Source organism: Apium graveolens, chromosome 4 (genome assembly GCF_009905375.1).
Source record: "Apium graveolens cultivar Ventura chromosome 4, ASM990537v1, whole genome shotgun sequence".
NCBI lineage: Eukaryota > Viridiplantae > Streptophyta > Magnoliopsida > Apiales > Apiaceae > Apium > Apium graveolens.
This window is the reverse complement of record NC_133650.1, coordinates 286,172,150-286,196,619: the sequence shown is the minus strand read 5'-3', so window position 1 is coordinate 286,196,619 and position 24,470 is coordinate 286,172,150. Positions and strand designations below refer to the sequence as shown.

Sequence of the window (24,470 nt, the reverse complement as noted above, 5' to 3'; positions counted from 1 at the left end):
ACAATTTTATAATAATTCTTTCAATACACTCTATTTATACATTAATTCTGATTGGTCCAATAATTTACACACTGCTCATGTCTCCCTAAATTATAATTTTTTTAATTCCGTATCCAAATAATTTGTGTACAAATTAATGAGAGTCAAGGAAGGAGTAGTAAATTTATTAGTGGATATGTCAGTGTCGTGCTGTTTTAAAATGACTCGTTTGAGCAAAATTCCCATTAATGATGTACAACAAATTTCTATCTGTGGTAATAGATAAAGGAGATTTGAATTCAGCGAAATCTGGAAACTCTAATTATCAACCATTGAGTTATCATGCAAAAGATGTATAAGCAAAAATTAAAACGGAACTTTACTTTTTCTCACAAGGATTTTAAGGGTAAATTCAATAATGATCCAAAAATTTAAATTTGAAATAAATTATTCCAAATTTCATTTCAACAGTTATTCAAATAGTAATCTAAATTTGGATGAGATCACTACTGTTCACTAATCCAAAAAATACCATAATTTTTAATAGAACCCCTCCAAAAAATGCTAGACAATTAGCCAAAATACAAAATAAAAATTTCCCAAAGATACAAAACTAAAAAAAAAACTATTCTTAAAACAAAATTTCAATTTTCAAAATAATTCACATTGAAAAATATGTCCAGTTTACTCTCACAAATAAATTAGGAAAATGTTAAATTCAGAGCAGATTTCTAATTTTCAGAGCAAAAAAATGTGTAAAGACCAAAATGTCATCTATGGATTTATATCAATAATCCTAGTAAAAATTAGTGTGAGGGTAATTCAGTATTTACAAAGCTCTTTTGCTCTGAAAATTAAAATCCTACTCTGAATTCAACATTTTCCATAAATTATCCAAAAACAAAAATCCATATATTAAAAAAATGGAGAAAATCTATCTAGGGTGAGGTCACAACACATTTGTCTTGTCAGTACACCCCTCTATGAATAATGACAATATAAATACCAGACCACCAAAAACCTTCAAGATAATGTAATATATCCATACAACACACACACATTTTCCACAACCCCAAATGGGTCAATCTCTCTTAGACGCTCTCAACGTCCGGGTCATCGGATCCGGGCGTCGGGTCCTCTTCCTCGCCCACGGTTTCGGCACCGATCAATCTGCCTGGAATCGCATTCTACCTTATTTCTTACCTTCTTACAAAGTCATTTTGTATGATTTAGTTTGTGCTGGCAGTGTTAATCCTGATTACTTTGATTTTCGTCGCTACACTTCTCTTGATCCTTATGTTGATGATCTTCTCAGCATTCTTGATTTCTTGGGTGTTGATCGTTGCTTTTATGTGGGTCACTCTGTTTCTGCTATGATTGGTATTTTAGCTGCCATACGTAGGCCTGAGCTTTTCACTAAGCTCATTCTCATCGGTGCTTCTCCCAGGTAAAGTTTTTGGATATAACACTCGGGTGTTGTGAGAACCCGAGAACTAAACTTTCTGCAAAACAGAATTTGTTTGCAGAAGGTTTAGTTCTCCCCGATATCGGTTTCCACACGAGTGTAACCGATTATTTTTTATGTTTTTAAGGTATAGTATTAGTTTGTTTTTAATGATTTGATTTGTGTTATTGCGGTTGTACTGAAATGGTATGAAATTAGGGGTTGTTTTGGGTTCTATAATTGGAAAATTATAATTTTAATGGATGATGTAATTTTGACTTTGCAAGGTTTAATATTTTTGTTCTTGATATCGACTTAATTTGACAAGGGGGATTGAAAGAGAATTTATTGATTTTTTGAAAGCAAAGTCGAAGCATATTTACTCAATTTGATACTAGAAATCATCAATATTTACCAATTTGCGCTGCCTATTGCTGTGTGCGTGTTTAAGCATGTATGTTTTGTGTTTTGTTCTTGTGTGTTTATGTTTATGATTTAGTGTGTAGTGAATCAAGTTTATTAGAACGGAGTACTTTTTCAGCTGGATGTAATAGCATGATTTTGTTGCAAGCAAATTGGTAACTTAATGAACAACTTTGCAGGTTTTTGAATGATCCAGAGTACCATGGAGGATTTGAGCAAGGTGAAATAGAAAAATTGTTCTCGGCAATGGAGGCAAATTACGAGGCATGGGTGCACGGCTTTGCTCCACTGGCAGTCGGAGCTGATGTTCCGACTGCTGTTCGTGAATTTAGCCGAACACTGTTCAACATGAGGCCCGATATTTCATTATTCGTGTCACGTACCGTCTTTAACAGTGATCTAAGGGGAGTTTTAGGCCTGGTCAAAGTTCCATGTTGCATAATTCAAACAGCTAAAGACGTGTCCGTACCAGCATCCGTGGCAACCTACCTGAAAAACCACCTAGGTGGTCGGAACACGGTGGTGATGTTGAACATAGAGGGACATTTGCCACATATGAGTGCACCGGGATTGTTAGCTCACGAGCTAAGTCGCGCACTTTCCCGGTGACCCGTACTGCTCATCTGGCCAAATCACATTATAGTTTGTGCATTTGGCTAGATATCACGACGAGAGAGCGAATACAAGGAGTTTCAAAAATATTTATCAGATATTGTATCGAATGATGATTCTATAGTGAGTTAATTCGTAACTTTGATCAACAGCCTATAGTTGTTTATATGATCTATTGCGACATTGTTCGGACATCATTTGATAAATGTTTTGAGAAATTGAGATTTTATTTACCTAAGTTAGTCTTAATGTTTGGCTGAGACTCGTCTTGTAACTACACCTAATGGTTTTGTGGTCCAAAACTGAGAAGGGGGGGAGTGGTGTCGAATAATGGTTGTGAAAGTTTTGTGTCCACTTAATTTGGAGTTATCCTATAAATATCTACAGAGGATAAGAGAACATTTGCGCTAGTTTCGTGTGACTACGTCTACTTTATCTTTGTCTTTTTTTCTTGTTTTGTTTAGACTTTGTGTTTGATTTTAACCCCTACCGTTCACTTGGTATACATAACAAAAGAAACAATGTGAGAAAACGTTTTCGTACTATCCACTTCGTGTTAGATTGGAAATTACAGTGGTCCGTCAAATGCGACTGCCACTCGTATTGTTTAGTGGTATTTGTCTTATTTGTTTTGTCATTGCATATCGGGAGTATGTGATTTTAGTTATATTCGCAAGTCATCGAATTTACGATGATAATGATTAGATTTACAACCCAAATCAAAAGTCAAGTTCAGTCTTAGAAATGTCAACTGCTCTATGTAAGATTTCAAATAGGTACATATCCCGGTAGCTCATTTGATTAATATAGGGGCTTGAGAATTTTACCCTTACAAAATTTTAAGTTCGATTCTAGGTAGATGCACGGGTTTAAAAAGAAGGGTCAGTGATAGACTAATGTTAAGATATTGTGCTAGCAATTTGGAGAATTAGTTGAACTGCGTATAAGTTACCCCCAAATACTTAGTTATTAAAAGTCAAATAGGCCAATATACTTTAAACAAAGATTTTCCATAGTTTAGTCATTTAATGCGTTGCCCCCAAATACTTAGTTATTAAAAGTCAAATAGGCCAACATACTTTAAACAAAGATTTTCCATAGTTTAGTCATTTAACGCGTTGCCCCCAAATACTTAGTTATTAAAAGTCAAATAGGCCAACATATTTTAAACAAAGATTTTCCATTATAATTTATTCATTTAACGCTCTTTCAGGAGAAACTTTCAATGGTACATGTTTTCATCGGTAGGACTGTTAAACGGATAATTCGGATACGGATCCGCCTATATTCGTATTCGGATCCGAATCCGAAAATTCGTATCTGTATCCGCATCCGAATCCGGAAATATTTAAAGAATAATATCTGAATCAGGATCCGACGGATACTATCCGGATACGGATAATATCCGGATCCGAATCCGAATCCGATTTTCAATCAATTTTTTTATTTTTATATTAAAAATTGAAAAAAAATAAAAAAAAAATTGTAAAAAATAAAAATTCAGTTTTAAAAATTAAAATAAGAGTTGAAGTGATTTAATCCTATTTTAATTTTTCAAAAAATTAATTTTATTTATCTTTTCAATATAATTGATATCTTTAAATTGTTGAACTCAAGTGATTTTTTAATATATGTCTATAAAATTTGTATAAACATAATATTTAATATATATATATATATATATAAATATATATACTTTAAATTTAATATAATAAATTCTAAATTATTTGAATATTTAATATATATATATATATATTCGGATTCAGATATTATCGGATACGAATATACTTATATCTGTATCTGTATCCGCAATCGTCGGATTCGAATACGGATAATATCCGGTTTGTTTCGGATACGGATAATATCCATTTTATTTCGGATACAAATGTAAATTTTTCGGACGAATATCGGATTTTTCAAATTTTGTTGACAACCCTATTCATCGGTTTCAAAATACTCTTTGATCTTCATTCCTTATCGACATGACACTTCAAGGTGAATGACTCTCTTTCAATTTTATAAGGAACTGGAACCTTTGTAGCGGTGACACTACCGTTGGCCATTGTTTTCACTTTCGCTAAATCCATTGGCCATTGTTGCCATAAGCGAATTTCATCATTTATATGAAAAACAAATAAAAATTGATAGCCTTTTTGCCCCCACAAGTTATCAGACATTCCATTGAATTCTCTATCATACTGTACCAATAGTTTTCTTACTCGGTTCAGCCTTGTTGAGGCTTGAGGGTGTTTCTTTTTTATGATTCTAACATTAGTGCAACTTGTTTTTATTTTCGGAGGTGATTCATCTCGCATTACACTGAGGACGAAATTGATTTTTTTTTTATTTGGATTTAGGCTTAATATCCGCCTATGGTTCTCAAGAAAGACAATTTTGTAGGGGAAATGTTTCAAATAAGCATTTTGGCGGAGAATATATATATATATATATATATATATATATATATATATATATAAAAGAGTGCGTGCATGTATTTGGTTTGTAATGTTCTTGTATCTGGAGTTATATAATTTGTCTCATTCTGATTTTAGGTTTTGTGTATTGTTTTTTTAGAGAAGGATCCTTAGATTAACATTAAGAGAAAAATGATAAGAAATGGTATATATATTTAACTTGCATGTCCACTGTAATACCCGATCGACCTCATAACACAAATTTTAGGGTGATGTTTCCGAGTATGATAATTTGGGAAAAAATGTCCAAAATCTCACCAGCACGAGAAGTTGACCCATTTCACTTAAAAACACAACTTGCGTTATCCAGCGGAAACATAAACGCCAATTTCTATTGCGCTTATTAGTGAGGTACATGACATGACTTTGGTGAAAACTGATTAGATATATTTATGAACTGCAAACGCAAGTCTCAAATGCATTTTGAAAAATAAATGCCGAAGAGAAGAATCGATTTGTGGTTTCCAGACTTGCATGCATGTGTCACACGTAGCAGAGATCAGAAAATTGTGTTGAAATGATAAATGTAACTAAAAAAAGCTGCAATGCTGCCCGACCAATTTGTTATTTTTAAAATTATTCTGTCAGTCAGGTGAAAAAACAGGACAGAAGAAATGAAGTGGGCAACTACCTCCAATCCTATCTGCCCGCTTGCCACATTTAAAGGGTTCTCTCTCTTTATATTACATTACATTTGTAAATAGAGCTGTTCGCGAACCGAGCTGTTCGTGAACAAACTCGAGTTCGGCTCGTTAAGGGCTCGGTTCGGCTCGGTTCGTTAAGGGCTCGAGCTCGAGCTCGAACACAAAAATGTGTTCGTTAAGAAAAGGAGCTCGAGCCGAGCTTTTGGCATGTTCGGCTCGAGCTCGGCTCGAAAAAAATAAAAAAATAAAAAATTATTTTTTATATATTTAATTATTATTAATTTTATTCAGATTTTTTATAAATATTTTTAAATTATTGAATTATACGAATGTCAAACTATATTTTGAAAAAAATCAGATATTAAAAATAAATTTTTTAATTTGATATTTTAATAATTAACAAGTGATTTAACTACTACTTATAACTAGTATTTATTTCTTGATTGATGTTTCGATTTTTTAAATATTTATGAATGATCCAACCATACGGATGTTAATATTTATATATTTTAGTGACATGATAAAAATTTTAGAAAAAAATAAATTTATTTTGTTTGTTATTTTGACAATCAACCAATTGTTTGAACACTACTTGTAACTAGTGTTTAGTCTCATATTAATATTTCAATTTTTTAAAAAATATTTATGAATGATTCAACCGTACAGATGTTAATATCTATATATTTTAGTGACATGATAAAAAATTTATAAAAAAATAAATTTATTTTGTTTGTTATTTTGACAATCAACCAATTGTTTGAACACTACTTGTAACTAGTGTTTAGTCTAGTATTAATGTTTCAATTTTTTTAAAAATATTTATGAATGATCCACCCGTACGGATGTTCAAATCTATACATTTTAGTGACATGACAAAATTTTTAGAAAAAAAAAGTATTTGGTTTGTTATTTTAACAATCAACCTGTGTTTTGACCTGTACTTATAACTAGTGTTTAGTCTCGTATTAATGTTTTGATTTTTTTAAAAATATTTATAGATGATCCAACCGTACGAATGTTGATATCTTTATATTTTAGTGTCATGATAAAAATTTAAAAAAAAATAAATTTATTTTATTTGTTATTTTGACAATCAACCAATTTTTTGAATAGTACTTGTAACTAGTGTTTAGTCTCATATTAATGTTTCAATTTTTTAAAAATTTTTTATGATTGATCCAACCGTACGGATGTTAATATCTATATATTTCAGTGACATGAATTTTTTTTTAGAAAATAATAAATATATATGATTTATTATTTTAACAGTCAACCGGTGTTTTGACATATACTTTGTAATATCCGGGATATATCGTGTAATTATTTTTGATATTATTATGTGTGCCCAGTATCTATTCTGTGAGTTAATTGTTAAGTGTTATCTGTACTTGAATATTCAAAAATAATATTAATTGAGTATTTTAATTTTTATATGTCCAAAATAAAATATAGATAATTGTCATATCTTCCTAATTATTTTTATGTTGGTTTATGGATTTATAAGAATCATATGAAATTTCTAAAATCTTTTTTCGGGTAATTAAAATCTATTTTATAAAATCGGGAACCAACCGACGTCAACCGTTGTTACGTTTTTGGAACCCGAAACTCTTTCGAGAACTCCTTCCTAACCTAATTGTAATATTCCGAGCATATTCCATGTTTCGACTTTTTCGATCCGGCGTACGGTTTGTCCTGCGTGGGTCCCGGCGCAACATTTTCGATACACTATTCGTTTCGGTAAATCAATAAAACCCGTATTTTCGATAAACGGGAGCTTTTTATTAAACTATCCCAATTATCACTTCGTAATACGTGTAACCAGGCACTGAGACCAAGACTGCAGTACAAATTGTACTGATTTGGATAATTATCCCGAAAACCGATACCGTTTGGATCAGTTTTTACAAATAAACGTACCGTTTTATATCCGGAATGATCCAACGGGATACTAATTTTCCATAATTATGAATAGCCTTTTACCGTATTTTATTTCGTATCAAAATCATTTGCAGATAGTTAATTATATAATTTTCAGAGAAAAACCCTAATTACATAAACTGTTCTAAAAATCAAACAGCAAAACGAAGGCGTTACCGATCTCTGTTTTTAAAGCTTGAGTAACCAAAACGGAGGATTTGAGGTGTTCTATCAGGTTCTGAGCTTTGTTTCACTGCAGAAATCAAGGTTATTTTTCTAAAAATTTAATTATTTTCGAATTTATTTTATTAAAAATATGAATTTTTGTTCGGATGATTGTTTGTATGATTTGATGATTGCATGTTGTAGAGCTTATTTTCCCGTATGAATGTTTTCAATTGAAATTTGGGGGTTTTTGATTCAGGGGTTATTAGCTGTTGATTTATAGTGGGTTGTGTTCCTTATAAAATTTGCAATCGATTGATATATAGCTCGTTAACAGAGGATGCTTGAATCGAAAGGAGTTGTGTTTTAAAGATTTGCGATGTTCGCCGGAAACCGGCGATGTTCTTGGCCAATTTCCGGCCAGAACAGGGATGATTAGAATGTTTTGAATGCATGAACAAGTTCCTGGTGTTGTGTAGTGTTGATCTGGAGGTGTTGGTGGAGTGAGGACGCCGGGATCATCTTCTCCGGCCACCCCCGACTTTTTCCGGCGACTGGACTGCAAAATTGCAGTTTGGTCCCTGCAGTTTTGAAAACGATACAGTTAGGTCCCTGAAGTTTCCAGACTTTGCAAATTTAGGATTCCTGTTTATAAAATGTTTAAAAATCATATTTCCTATTTATTTTTATTATAAAAAATCGTTTTTAATTTCTGAAAATTCTAAAAATTATTATTTTAATTCCGAAAATTATTTTTTATTCACAAATAAATCTGAATTAATTAGTTAATTAATTTCAGTTAATTTTTAATTGATTAATTAGTCAATTAATTCGAAAATTAATTGATTAATTGATTTAATTAATTATTAATTGATTTTAATTAATTATTTAATTAGATTTAATTATTTAAAAATGATTTAAAAATTCTGAAAAATAGTTTCGAGCTTTAAAATATTATTCTAAATTATTTCCAAGGCTCGAGAATTATTCTAAAATTGTTTCGAAGCCAGAATTGGCCAACCGAACCCTGTTTATTATTCCGAAATTGATCCAACCACCCGTTTTAATTCCGAAAAATATTTTAAAAATCATTTTAAATACCAGAAAGCCTATTTATGACCCTAGACTTCTTTATAAATAATTTATCATTGATTACGTGATGTATTATGTGCTATATGTGACTTATTAATTGACTATCGGTGTATATATTCGGTGTTTACTTGGTTATTGCATAGATTTCAATCCGTTAATCGGATTTGGGTAAAACGAAGGGTAGATAGAAGTATGTGTTGAATAGAATCCTGTGAGTTGATGATTGATAGATGCTTATGATATGTGAGCAGAAGAGGCAAGGCGTAGGAAAGGGAAACAGGTAGTTGAGGAGTAAGACGATTGTGATTGAAAGCAAGTGCAGGATAGTAAGCTAATATCAGGCAAGTGTTCTGAACTTTCTCGAGATATTGTAATTCTTGATAGTCTTGTTGACATTGCAAGTGCTTTGAAGCACGGAAACCTAAATCCTGATTTCAGTTATTGTTTCTGAGCTATGAACCATATTCTTTCTAAGCCATTGATTATTGTATACCCAAACACGAACCACAAATCTACGATACTACTCCACAAATACATACAAACTAAATACCAGACACTGAACTGAATTATTATATACTCAATCCATGATATCTTATGCTTTGAAAGACCAAATCCTTGAAACCTTGAAACGTTGATTCCTTTGTTATCCAATTATTTCATTACCCAGCATTCAAGCTTTGAAAGTACCTTGTTGATCCTTACAAGGATTGAAACCCTTTCATTGTTAAACATTTATTGTTGTTAATGATTTCGGTTATTGTTTATTATTGCATATTCTGTTATTATGTTAGAATTGGATTGTTTTTATAAAATTGTGGACCAGATTCGTGGTCAGACCATATAATGGTCAAGTTAGGCCAATGTGTGCCTTGGATCCAGTAGTTAGAGCAATGTTGTGTGTCTTGCTCGAGGTTAGTGCGTGACTGATCAGCAGCCTAAACTTGGTTTTAAATTAAAAGTATAATATCCAATTCTAAATCATAATCCATTGTTCACTTGATATCATAACCATATTCACCTGATGATCATTATTCTCAGTTTTGTCATTATGACTTGCTGAGCTAGTTAGCTCATTTGTGCGAGGTTGTTTATATTCTTTCCAGTTAAAAAGGAACCAGTTGGTAAAGAGGATCCCCAGTCCAGCGCGAGAGCTAGGGGTTCAGGTTGAGAAAGCTGAGCTAGTAGGCTTCATTTGGAATAATTTAAGTTTGTAAAAAGTTGTAATAATGTTTAATACTCAGTTTGAGTTTGAAATAGTTGGGATTTGAACGGTTTGTAATATATTAGTGTGTTTGGCTTGTGTGCATACTTTAACCTGTTGCGGTCCGTGGTGGTTGGTAAGTAGGGTCATTGCATATATTACTATTATCTTTATTATTGTTATAAGCAGGTTATAATTAAGGTGTGTGTGTGGACCCCAAACTTCTGACCCGGGTTTGGAAGGCGCCACAGGTTTGGTATCAGAGCTACAAGTTATAAGTCACTGACACAAGCCTAGGTTGACGGGAATGGGTAGAGGGATAGGATTAAAAGTAAGGTATAGGATGATAGAACGTCGAGAGGTTGAGTGTTATGGTATAACCGGTATTAGTATAGTTTGCGTTGCGGTACGAGATTCTTATATTACGATATGATTTCAGATAGCAGAGATGACCGACTCTTTTATTCCCGTATCAGCTGATCACTCAGAGCCTTCAGTTGGAGTGCCGTTTTCGCATCCACGTCCTGTTGTTCCACCAGCATTGGCTATTCTACCTCCACCAGTGTTGCAGCCCGTACCATTGCAGGCTATTCCACCTCCAGGCATGAGGCCACCTGTCAGAGGACCCCCACCTGCTGATTCAGGCTTTACTAGTCATTCAGTCACAGGAGTACCTTTCCAGTTCTCTTCCTATCCTGTCCCATATCATCAGTTTGAGGCTTGCCTTATGGAGCAGCGATTCCTACAGGGTCAGATCCAGGAGTTATTGCATATCATGCGTACCAGAGAGATGGGGAGTGGTGAGAGGCGACTTAGGGAGAGGCTCCAGGCGTTTCGTAGAATAGCTGCTGTAAGGATTGTTGAGGCTACACATGAGGACATCACCCCTGATTTCCTAGTAGAGTGGGCTAAGTGGGTTCTAGAGGAGCTTGAGGAGATAGGAGGTCCAGATTTGCCATGAGCCAGAGATTCAGAGATGGAGATACTGAGTAGTGTTGTATGGTTATGTAGTATGGACAGTAGTGTGTAGTGTGTATCAGAAGACTTTTGAGTTGTATTTATAGACTAGCTATGCTGACTAGTGAGTAGGTTGTTGTACCCTTTTTGCTTTTACTTCCGAAGCGTCTTTACGCTTGTACTACCCTAAAACTTTTGATCTATATATATCAGTACCTTTTTCCTTTCCAGCACTGTCATTTATTTTATTGCACCAGTTATACCCTGTGATACCATGTGCCCTGTTTTCCATAACTGTTTATATTCTGTAAAGAAGCATGCAATTTATTTAGTCACAACTGTTTTCAAAAAGAAATATTTCTGTTTTGCAAAACTATTCTTTTATGTAAAAGATTGATTCAAAAGCTAAATAAGTTGATTGATTCTTTACAGAGAATGCCTCCCAAAAGAAATACCTGCACCAACACCCAGAATGAAGAAACCAACAACAATAACAATCAAAATGATATAAACCAGAATGTGAACCCAGGACCTATGGACCCAGCAATAGCCCAGATTCTTCAAATCTTGGCCCAACAAACAGTTCACCTGGCACAACAACAACAAAGACAGACCAATCCCCAGGTAACTTTCAAAACTTTTCAGGCAATAAACCCACCAGAATTCAAGGGTTCCTTAGAGCCAATTGAAGCAAATGTTTGGTTAAAAGAAATAGAAAAGGCATTTGCCTTAGTGAAAGTGAAAGAGGAACAGAAGGTTGAGTTTGCAAGTTACTATCTGAAGAATGAGGCCACCTATTGGTGGGAAATGGTGAAGACATTGGAAGGCACAGATGTTATTAGTTGGGAAAGGTTCAAGGAATTGTTTTTAGAAAAGTATTTTCCTCAGTTTGTTCAGGATCAAATGGAGTTGAAGTTTTTAGAGTTAAAGCAAGGGAATATATCGGTAACAGATTATGAGGGTAAATTTGAGGAATTGTCAAGGTATGTGCCGTCGTATGTTGATAGTGATAGGAAGAAAGCTAAAATATTCCAGCAAGGTTTGAAACCATGGATCAGAGGGAAGGTAGCCATTTTTGAATTGGATACCTATGCAGGAGTGGTACAGAAGGCTATGATTGCAGAGACGGAGAGTGAGATGTTCCAGAAGGAAAAGGAAAGCAAGAAAAGGAAAGTTGGAGGAAGTGAGGGTTAGTCACAAATAGGGAAGTTTTCAAACTTTAAGAAGGGCAAGTTCCAGCCAGGGAGAAATTTTAATTTCAGGAGACAAAATGTAGGTGACGGAGGCCAGGGCAATCGTTCAGCTAATGTGAATCAGCCGAATCAGTTGAGATTAACTTTTCCAGATTGTCAAGTATGTGGAAAGAAGCATGAAGGAGTTTGTAACAAGTTGAATGTGGTATGTTTTAAATGCAACCAGAAAGGGCACTACTCGAGGGAGTGCCGAAATTAGCCAGCAAGAGAGCCAGCAAATAAGGATCAACCTATCCGGAATCCAGCAGTGAAGGTTCCAGTCATTGGATTTACATGCTTTAAATGTGGGAAGCCAGGACATATGGCCAGGGATTGCAAGACACCAACCCCAGTTAGTAATGCATTGAGAATTATGGGATCTACCCCAGCAGTAAATGAGACTCCAAGGGCTAGAGTTTTCGATATGTCAGTGAAGGATTCTATCCAGGATACGGATGTCATGGCAGGTACGCTTAATGTGAACTCTTTATGTGCCAAAGTGTTAATAGATTCGGGAGCAACTCGATCGTTTTTTTTACAAGATTTTGTTAGTAAGTTAAATTGTCCAGTTGGGTATTTAAATGAAATAATGACTGTGGAATTAGCAAATCAAGAACGTGTAACTGTTAACCAAGTTTGTGGGAATTGTGAGATTGAGATTTCTGGTAGTAAGTTTTGTGTAGATTTGATACCGTTTAAGTTAGGAGAATTTGACGTTATATTAGGAATGGATTGGTTATCTAAGCATGATGCTCAGATAGATTGTCGAAATAAGAAAGTAATGGTGAAAACGCCAGACGAAAGAATAGTAACGTTCAAGGGACAGAAGCAGGTAAAGAAGTTCTTAACGATGATTCAAGCCAAGAAGTTACTACGACAAGGATGTGAGCATTTCATAGCATATATGATCGACAGAAGTCAGGTGCCAGCAAAACTTAAAGATATTCCAGTTGTAAATGAATTTCCAGACGTATTTCCCGACGAGTTACCAGGACTTCCTCCAAATAGAGAAATTGAATTTGCAATCGATTTAGCACCTGGAACCGAACCAGTATCCAAGGCCCCGTATAGAATGGCGGCCGTTGAGATGAAAGAATTAGCAAAGCAATTACAAGAGCTGTTAGAGAAAGGAGTAATTAGACCCAGCGTATCCCCGTGGGGTGCACCGGTATTATTTGTCAAGAAGAAAGATGGAAGCATGAGACTGTGCATCGACTATAGGGAGTTCAACAAGCTGACAATCAAGAATAAGTATCCGTTACCCAGAATTGATGATTTGTTTGACCAATTGAAGGGAGCCAAGTATTTCTCCAAAATCGATTTAAGATCGGGATATCATCAACTAAAGATTAAACCAGAAGATATACCAAAGACAGCTTTCAGAACAAGATATGGGCATTACGAGTTTTTAGTGATGTCTTTTGGATTGACCAACGCCCCAGCAACGTTTATGGACCTGATGAACAGAATTTTCAAGGAATATTTGGACAAGTTCGTTATAGTATTTATAGACGATATTTTGATCTATTCAAAGACGGAGGAGGATCATGCAGAACATTTAAGGACAACTTTGGAGATTTTAAGGAAAAAGAAGTTATATGCTTAATTGTCGAAGTGTGAGTTTTGGCTACAAGAAGTTCAGTTCTTAGGACACATAGTCAGTAACGAAGGGATCAAAGTGGACCCGACAAAGATCGAAGCAATTACGAATTGGGAGAGACCGAGAACACCCACTGAGGTAAGAAGTTTCTTGGGATTGGCAGGATATTATCGACGATTCGTTCAGAATTTCTCAAGAATTGCAACACCATTGACAAAGCTTACACGAAAGAATGAAAAGTTTATATGGAATGACAAGTGCGAAGAAAGTTTTCAGGAATTGAAACGGAGATTAATCACAACACCTGTTTTGTCACTTCCAGATGATCAAGGGAATTTCATAATTTATAGCGATGCTTCCTACAAAGGATTAGGATGTGTTCTTATGCAGCACGACAAGGTGATTGCGTATGCGTCAAGGCAATTGAAACCACACGAACAGAAGTACCCTACTCATGATTTGGAGTTAGCAGCTATAGTTTTCGCTTTGAAGATTTGGAGACATTATTTGTATGGAGAAAAGTGTGAGATTTTCACGGATCACAAAAGTTTGAAATATATATTTACCCAAAAGGAACTTAATATGAGGCAAAGGAGATGGTTAGAATTGATCAAGGATTATGATTGCTCGATTAATTATCATCCCGGTAAGGCGAACGTGGTGGCAGACGCGTTAAGTCGGAAGGAAAAATTAAATGAGTTATCAGTACCTGAAGATATATATAAGGAATTTCAGAAATTGGAATTGGAAATTAGAGTTTGCGAACCTGGGGAAGCGAAAGTGTACAGTATGACTTTCCAGCCGGAGTTGTTGGAGAAAATAAAGAAATGTCAGAAAGATGTAATGGATCAAGATATAAATCGTTTGGTAGGTGAAGAATTATGCACGCAGAAGGATGATCAAGGCATTTTGAGATTTTCATCTAGAATCTGGATTCCACCAGTGACGGAGTTAAAGAATGAAATTTTACAAGAAGCACATAGTTCAAGATATTCCATCCATCCAGGGAGTACTAAAATGTACAGAGATTTAAAGAAGAATTATTGGTGGCCAGATATGAAGAGGGAAATTACGGAATGGATTAGCAAATGCTATACCTGACAGAAAGTTAAAGCAGAGCATCAGAGACCAAGCGGATTGCTACAACCATTGGAGATTCCAGAATGGAAGTGCGAACATATTACCATGGATTTCATAGTTGGATTACCAAGGACAAGGGCTAATCACGATGCCATTTGGGTTATAGTGGATAGACTTACCAACTCAGCTCATTTTCTGCCTATAAATGAAAGATTTTCGCTCGACAAATTGGTCCATATGTACCTAAAAGAAATTGTAGTTCGTCATGGAGTTCCAGTGTCTATCGTATCTGATCGAGATCCAAGATTTAATTCAAGATTCTGGAAGAGTTTTCAAGAATGTTTGGGAACAAGACTGAATATGAGTACAGCTTATCACCCCCAAACGGATGGCCAAAGTGAAAGAACGATCCAGACAATCGAGGATATGTTACGTGTTTGTGCTATTGATTTCAAAGGAAGTTGGGACGAACATTTACCCCTGGTAGAGTTTGCTTACAATAACAGTTATCATGCCAGCATTGGAATGCCACCCTATGAAGCCCTTTATGGACGCAAATGTAGATCTCCAATATATTGGGACGAAGTAGGAGAACGCAAAATACTCGGACCTGAATTGGTACAACAGACAAAGGAAGTTGTTAAAATTATCCAGAAAAGATTAATAGCCGCACAAGATCGTCAAAGGAAATATGCAGACCAATCAAGAAAAGATATGGAATTTGAAGAAGGAAGCTTAGTATTATTGAAAGTATCACCGTGGAAAGGACTAACGAGGTTTGGGAAGAAAGGGAAGCTAAACCCAGACCTTTTGAGATCCTAAAGCGCGTTGGCAAAGTAGCTTACGAATTGGCGTTACCTCCGTACATGGAGCACATTCACAATGTTTTTCATGTATCGATGCTCAAGAAATATAATCCAGACTCCAGACATGTAATAGAATATGAGCCAATAGAGCTTCAGGCAGATTTATCATATGTAGAGAGTCCGATAGAGATTCTAGAGGCAAGAGAGAAAGTATTGAGAAATAAAGTGGTAAAGTTAGTAAGAGTATTGTGGAGAAACCCAAAGGTTGAAGAGTCAACCTGGGAGTTAGAAAGTGATATGAGAGAAAAGTACCCTCATTTGTTTTCTTAGGAGATTCTGAGGACAGAATCCTTTTAAGGGGGGAAGGATGTAATATCCGGGATATATCGTGTAATTATTTTTGATATTATTATGTGTGCCCAGTATCTATTCTGTGAGTTAATTGTTAAGTGTTATCTGTACTTGAATATTCAAAAATAATATTAATTGAGTATTTTAATTTTTATATGTCCAAAATAAAATATAGATAATTGTCATATCTTCCTAATTATTTTTATGTTGGTTTATGGATTTATAAGAATCATATGAAATTTCTAAAATCTTTTTCCGGGTAATTAAAATCTATTTTATAAAAATGGGAACCAACCGACGTCAACCGTTGTTACGTTTTTGGAACCCGAAACTCTTTCGAGAACTCCTTCCTAACCTAATTGTAATATTCCGAGCATATTCCATGTTTCGACTTTTCGATCCGGCGTACGGTTTGTCCTGCGTGGGTCCCGGCGCAACATTTTTGATACAATATTCGTTTCGGTAAATCAATAAAACCCGTATTTTCGATAAACGGGAGCTTTTTATTAAACTATCCCAATTATCACTTCGTAATACGTGTAACCAGGCGCTGAGACCAAGACTGCAGTACAAATTGTACTGATTTGGATAATTATCTCGAAAACTGATATCGTTTGGATCAGTTTTTACAAATAAACGTACCGTTTTATATCCGGAATGATCCAACGGGATACTAATTTTCCATAATTATAAATAACCTTTTACCGTATTTTATTTCGTATCAAAATCATTTGCAGATAGTTAATTATATAATTTTCAGAGAAAAACCCTAATTACATAAACTGTTCTAAGAATCAAACAGCAAAACGAAGGCGTTACCGATCTCTGTTTTTAAAGCTTGAGTAACCAAAACGGAGGATTTGAGGTGTTCTATCAGATTCTGAGCTTTGTTTCACTGCAGAAATCAAGGTTATTTTTCTAAAAATTTAATTATTTTCGAATTTATTTTATTAAAAATATGAACTTTTGTTCGGATGATTGTTTGTATGATTTGATGATTGCATGTTGTAGAGCTTGTTTTCCTGATGATTTTCATATGTCATAAATCTGATTTGGAGTTCAATAACATGTTCAAATTTGAGTTTAATTTTCGAATTTCAAAATTAGGGTTTATAACCCGTATGAATGTTTTCAATTGAAATTTGGGGGTTTTTGATTCAGGGGTTATTAGCTGTTGATTTATAGTGGGTTGTGTTCCTTATAAAATTTGCAATCGATTGATATATAGCTCGTTAACAGAGGATGCTTGAATCGATGAGAGTTGTGTTTTAAAGATTTGTGATGTTCGCCGGAAACCGGCGATGTTCTTGGCCAATTTCCGGCCAGAACAGGGATGATTAGAATGTTTTGAATGCATGAACAAGTTCCTGGTGTTGTGTAGTGTTGATCTGGAGGTGTTGGTGGGGTGAGGACGCCGGGATCGTCTTCTCCGGCCACCCCCGACTTCATCCGGCGACTGGACTGCAAAATTGCAGTTTGGTCCCTGCAGTTTTGAAAACGATACAGTTAGGTCCCTGAAGTTTCCAGACTTTGCAAATTTAGGATTCCTGTTTATAAAATGTTTAAAAATCATATTTCCTATTTATTTTTATTATAAAAATTCGTTTTTAATTTCTGAAAATTCTAAAAATTATTATTTCAATTCCGAAAATTATTTTTTATTCACAAATAAATCTGAATTAATTAGTTAATTAATTTCAGTTAATTTTTAATTGATTAATTAGTCAATTAATTCGAAAATTAATTGATTAATTGATTTAATTAATTATTAATTGATTTTAATTAATTATTTAATTAGATTTAATTATTTAAAATGGTTTAAAAATTCTGAAAAATAGTTTCGAGCTTTAAAATATTATTCTAAATTATTTCCAAGGCTCGAGAATTATTCTAAAATTGTTTCGAAGCCAGAATTGGCCAACCGAACCCTGTTTATTATTCCGAAATTGATCCAACGACCCGTTTTAATTCCGAAAAATGTTTTAAAAATCATTTTAAATACCAGAAAGCCTATTTATGACCTTAGACTTCTTTATAAATAATATATCATTGATTACGTGATGTATTATGTGCTATATGTACTTATTAATTGACTATCGGTGTATATATTCGGTGTTTACTTGGTTATTGCATAGATTTCAATCCGTTAATCGGATTTGGGTAAAACGAAGGGTAGATAGAAGTATGTGTTGAATAGAATCCTGTGAGTTGATGATTGATAAATGCTTATGATATGTGAGCAGAAGAGGCAAGGCGTAGGAAAGGGAAACAGGTAGTTGAGGAGTAAGACGATTGTGATTGAAAGCAAGTGCAGGATAGTAAGCTAATATCAGGCAAGTGTTCTGAACTTTCTCGAGATATTGTAATTCTTGATAGTCTTGTTGACATTGCAAGTGCTTTGAAGCACGGAAACCTAAATCCTGATTTCAGTTATTGTTCCTGAGCTATGAACCATATTCTTTCTAAGCCATTGATTATTGTATACCCAAACACGAACCACAAATCTACGATACTACTCCACAAATACATACAAACTAAATACCAGACACTGAACTGAATTATTATATACTCAATCCATGATATCTTATGCTTTGAAAGACCAAATCCTTGAAACCTTGAAACATTGATTCCTTTGTTATCCAATTATTTCATTACCCAGCATTCAAGCTTTGAAAGTACCTTGTTGATCCTTACAAGGATTGAAACCCTTTCATTGTTAAACATTTATTGTTGTTAATGATTTCGGTTATTGTTTATTATTGCATATTCTGTTATTATGTTAGAATTGGATTGTTTTTATAAAATTGTGGACCAGATTCGTGGTCAGACCATATAATGGTCAAGTTAGGCCAATGTGTGCCTTGGATCCAGTAGTTAGAGCAATGCTGTGTGCCTTACTCGAGGTTAGTGCGTGACTGATCAGCAGCCTAACCTTGATTTTAAATTAAAAGTATAATATCCAATTCTAAATCATAATCCATTGTTCACTTGATATCATAACCATATTCACCTGATGATCATTATTCTCAGTTTTGTCATTATGACTTGCTGAGCTAGTTAGCTCATTTGTGCGAGGTTGTTTATATTCTTTCCAGTTAAAAAGGAACCAGTTGGTAAAGAGGATCCCCAGTCCAGCGCGAGAGCTAGGGGTTCAGGTTGAGAAAGCTGAGCTAGTAGGCTTTTTTTGGAATAATTTAAGTTTGTAAAAAGTTGTAATAATGTTTAATACTCAGTTTGAGTTTGAAATAGTTGGGATTTGAACGGTTTGTAATATATTAGTGTGTTTGGCTTGTGTGCATACTTTAACCTGTTGCGGTCCGTGGTGGTTGGTAAGTAGGGTCATTGCATATATTATTATTATCTTTATTATTGATATAAGTAGGTTATAATTAAGGTGTGTGTGTGGACCCCAAACTTCTGACCCGGGTTTGGAGGGCGCCACATACTTGTAACTAGTGTTGAGTCTCGTATTCATGTTTTGATTTTTTTAAAAATATTTATAGATGATCCAACTGTACGGATGTTAAAATCTATATATTTTAGTGATATGACAAAAAATTTAGAAAAAAATAAATGTATTTGATTTGTTATTTTAACAGTCAACCAGTGTTTTGACCTGTACTTGTAACTAGTGTTTAATATCATATTAATGGTTTAATTTTTTTAAAAATATTTATGAATAATCCAACCGTACGGATGTTAAGATCAATATATTTTAGTGATATGAATTTTTTTTAGAAAAAAATAAAATTATTTGGTTCGTTATTTTAACAGTCAACCGGTGTTTTGACCAGATTTTTTTAATTCAGCCCGGCTCGGCTCGTTTTGATGGAGAAAGCTCGTGTTCGGCTCGGTTCGACTCGGATCGATTTTGTTCGATAAAAACTCGTGTTCGGCTCGTGTTCGGCTCGAGCTCGAACATGAGTTTTTGTTAGTTAAGAAAGTTCGGCTCGGCTCGTCAGAAAAAAAATAAAAGCTCAGCTCGGTTCGATCAAAACTCGGCTCGGTTCGTGAACAACTCTATTTGTAGAGATGAATTGATAAAGTTATCCATTAAAATACTAAAAAGTAAAGGAACTGGCAGAAGTGGCCATGATCACTTGGGTGGCCATGCCCAGTTTTTTTAATATCCATCCAATGCAATTTTCCCACTTCTCTCAGTCCATTTGCCATTTTATGAGTCCCAAGACACTAGTTGGGCAGCGTTGAAGCTGCTCTAAAGGTCGTCTTATTCATCATTTGAGTATTTGAGCCATTGACCCTAGATGTGGTAATACTGGTATACGACCTGAACATGGTACAAAATGATATGAATAATTAGTATTTTGATTTTAAAATTTGGTGCATGAATACGAAAGTACACGAATACGAAAAAACGCGGATATAATTAGTGCCGGGTTTGAGTTTCCAATACAGATATACGACACAGAACGAAAATACAAGGAATAAATAAATAATCAAATTTTTTAAAAAATATAATATATATATATTACATACAAAATATGAATTTTAAGTATTCTAAATAATATATATATAATTGTAATTTGTAAATACTAAAAGTCTAAAATACACCTGATACTATTAAGAAGGTAATTTATTTCTATTATGAGTTTAATTTCATAATGTTGGACACACAATTTATGCACTTGATATTATTATGTATATATGTGTTAGTTGTCCTGCATCAAACTGTGGAAGCACTTACGACATCAATTTGACCATACAATTCTAAATTATAAGATTAAGGGCCATTATTGAAATATTTATTTAACTTGCATTTGTTGAAATTCGACATAACACTAAGATTCCAAAATTCAACAAGTATTGAATTGAGAATGGCAATGGGAAACGGAAAATACAACAAATTAGCAATACAATAATAAAAAAAAAAAAGATAAAAGGTCCAAGAAGATATGACCACATTTCTATAAAAAATTTATGACACTCGATACGGTCTAAGAAGGCAAGGAATCTTCCAAATGTGTAGGGTGTTCAACAGAGAAATTACTAACATAATCTCTGATCATAGGTTTAAACTTCTCTATTCCCTTGATTATCAGAAAGAACAAAACTCTGTATATGGCCATCATTCCCAGTAGAATTATCATATCCACCCATTTAGAATAACCATTTTCCACTTGCCAAATATCTCTCAAAATTTCATCACCAGTAATGGTAGCAGGTCCTCCAATTTTTTCATTAGGAAATGTTAGGCCTGTAAATTCATTCTTGTAAAACCCTTGGAATGCATACTTGTGGAAGGAAATGTAGTACATTGGGTACTTCCACACTGGATCGGGGATGTCATTCGGTAATCGAAAGAATCCACCATTCAACATCATTATGCCTTGAATTCCAGCACCTGCTATAATTCCCATAAGAAAATCGGGAACGATGCTAGCCACCATCATCATTAGGCTCTCGACTAACATCATGCATACGAAGAGGAGTAAGCCGTAGTACACAAAGTGACCGATTTCTTTCTGAAGCCCAACAAGGTAATATGATACTGCTCCTGGTATCAGTCCGATCAGGAACAAGAATGGAACGGATGAAATTGTGTTCGCCACAACAAATGCAGCTACACCGTAGTGTCCGTTCAGTCTTTCTCTTGTGAAAATCTAGTGATTAAGTTTACACTGTCAGTATTTTATTTTCAAAGCATTTTAATTCCATTATGCATTGTAAGTTAGATACTGACCTTCATATCCTCTACAAACGAAGGGAATCCACCAATTGCCATAAATGTCAAGAATGCTGCAACAAACATGAGCATCGAACCTCTAGCCTGTAGATACCGTAAATAGGGAGGGTGAGAGAGAGAGAGAGAGAGAGAGAGAGAGAGAGTGAGAAAGGGAGAGAGAGAGTGGGGGGGGGGGAGGGAGACGGAGGCGGAGAGGTTTGAAAAATTGTACTCACCTGAATCGAACCATAAGTGTGGCCGATATCATGAAACAAGGTACCTATGCAGAGGCCGAGTGCAATATAGATCATCAAACGAAGCCAGTAATACCCTAGATCGCGGTGCATATTGAGAAAGGATCTTTTAGTAAGAACAAGGCATTGAATAATAAAGCTCGCTTGGCTTCCTTTACTTACCACAGTTCCTACGTTCTGCATTTAGAAAAGAGCCAGAAGTAAAATAAACAGAGACGTATTTAGGCCATTATATAGGTTCTAATCTTCCCGATAGTTTTAGCTTTTAACAGAATACACAACTTATAGATTTTCTCCTGTACCTTTTCACAAATCTCTGAGACTCTACGCTGAACTTGTTGACTCTGCTCAGAAGATTGAAATGCCTTGACAAGAACATTAGTGGCTTCCGCGGCAGTTGTGCCTCCATAAATTGTTTCCTCGCCCTCCTAATAAAACGCGTTTTCAATAATTAGCTTCTTAATCATTAAATACGCTGAGATTGAAGAACTGTTAACTTAGAGCTAGCTATAAGTAGTTAAGTGGAATCAAATAAATACATACAGTGTCAAAATCTTTGTTGATTGTTCGGAGGAAGTGATCAGAAGGGTTCCTCATAGCTGGGCATGGGAAGCCATTTAATGCGAAAAACTGCAAAAGATTAAGATTTATGAATCAGGTTAAATTACGCTAGTCTACTAATGTGTCTAAGACATTGATCAATATTAAAATAATTTTACCTCATTCGCTCCACTGGTCGAACCAAAGTAAACTTGTCTACCGGAGGATAAAAGACAGAGATTATGGAAAAGCTCAAAGACTTCAGCACTGGGCTGATGAATGGAGGCTACAATGGTTCTTTTGTCTTGTTGAGCTAGTTTTATGATGCGGCTCATAACATGGTAAGATGCTGCACTATCCAATCCACTAGTAGGCTCGTCGAGAAAGAGAAGATTAGGACGAGTTAAAATTTCAATGCAGATGCTAACTCTTCGTTTCTGTCCACCACTAAGACCTTTTACAGTCCAGCCTCCGATTCTTGTGTTTATGTCATCTTGTAAACCCATATCGATAATTGTTGTCTCAGCTCTTTCTTTCTTCTCAGCTGTTGACATGGAATCAGGGAGTTGAAGTTGAGCCGAGAAGTAGACAGCTTCCCGAACAGTGAGCGTTGTCATCAGCGAATCATCTTGAGTCACATATGCCTAGGTAATTTACAACATATGCGTAGCAGATGTAAACTTAAACAGATGTAGTCTCGTATACATTCAGATATTTGTAATTAAATCTTACAATAATTAGCAAATATAACAAATGAATATCAGCTGGAATGTGATTTTCGTGTATATAACTTACTGAAGTGCCAAAGGCCAGAGTTTGTTTGCGGCCATTGATTAGGATATCTCCATTTTGCCTTGTGTTTGAGCCTACCCGCCCTGAAATATTAGACCATTGAGCATAAATTGCTTCTCTGTAAATCATAACAATTCAAAAACTATTGTGCAGCAATTCAGAAAGTAATGTGCATGTAATTTACCTGCTAATGTATCAAGAAGAGTGGACTTGCCAGAACCAGAAGGTCCCATGATGGCCAAAGACTGACCAGGTTCAACATACCCGGATAGTCCCTGCAGAATCGAGCGGCGACCGCCTTTCTTAGATGGCACCGTCACCCACACGTCCTTCCATGTCATGTAAATTCTGGTGCCATCATCCCTAGGCGCACTTCGTACTCGTTCAATGTTTATTATTGATGATGATCTTCTGCTATCTGATACATTGCTACTATTCTGCCGTAGCGAGGGTAAATTGGTAAACGGAAACTTCTGGAGATTATCTCCTCGATTATGTTGATCGGAGACTATGTTTTCCTCCTCATCATGTCTTTTATTTGTCACCAACTCTGTCACAAGTGGTTTTGATGGGCTTCCACCAGGACTCCATCTTGGAACCTTGCTTATAGAATCCATACTCTCTCTCTCTCTCTCTCTCTCTCTCTCTCTCTCTCTCTCTCTCTCTCTCGTTTCTTCTCTCTCTCTGCGTGCTTCTCTATGAGTTTACTGGTATCATATATATACTTATATAGAGTTTTATACAAAGCGGTGGAGCTGCATGCCTTCCTTCCTTCAATATTCATGTATAATTAATTTTCTGATATTTTAAGTACGTCTACTTGCCTAGTCACCTCATTGTAATTTAGCTGTAGGGACCGGAGACCACTTTTATTTGACTATGAACAATTACGTAAATTCTTTCTTTTTGAGCTACTCAAAAACTTGTTTGAACGTTCTTGCAGTCAGCCAGTTGGCACCCGATCTCTGTTCATGAACCTATTGAAATTTGAAACTTTAAGTAAAATTTTTTTGGTGTGAATATACTTTTATCTGATTATTTATATAAGAGAGATCAGAATCAGGGCATCTAATTAGAAGGAGAATAAAATTTTGAAAAATGCTAAATTTCCAAAAAAGTCATTGTATCTTCACTTATAAATAAAATTTTATTTAACAGTTAGTTTCAGAGGAGAATATCATTTTTCTTTAAATGTTTTAAAATTTTCATAATAATTGAAAT

General features: G+C 34.9%; 2 protein-coding genes across 2 annotated transcripts; one reads left to right on the top strand and one right to left on the bottom strand.

The window, feature by feature from the left end:
* Positions 1-1,003: 1,003 nt before the first annotated feature.
* LOC141721139 (putative strigolactone esterase DAD2) lies at positions 1,004-2,696 on the top strand. The gene is made up of 2 exons (XM_074523899.1): positions 1,004-1,426; positions 2,026-2,696. Exons 1-2 carry the CDS (start codon positions 1,056-1,058, stop codon positions 2,453-2,455), a joined length of 801 nt encoding a protein of 266 aa, XP_074380000.1. The 5' UTR covers positions 1,004-1,055; the 3' UTR covers positions 2,456-2,696.
* An 18,089-nt stretch (positions 2,697-20,785) lies between these two features.
* LOC141721138 (ABC transporter G family member 1-like) lies at positions 20,786-24,009 on the bottom strand. Its single transcript, XM_074523898.1, has 8 exons — positions 23,434-24,009; positions 23,253-23,332; positions 22,637-23,101; positions 22,461-22,547; positions 22,220-22,345; positions 21,900-22,094; positions 21,682-21,768; positions 20,786-21,601 (listed from the first exon to the last, which is right to left on the bottom strand). Exons 1-8 carry the CDS (start codon positions 23,864-23,866, stop codon positions 20,936-20,938), a joined length of 2,139 nt encoding a protein of 712 aa, XP_074379999.1. The 5' UTR covers positions 23,867-24,009; the 3' UTR covers positions 20,786-20,935.
* Between the last annotated feature and the right edge of the window lie 461 nt (positions 24,010-24,470).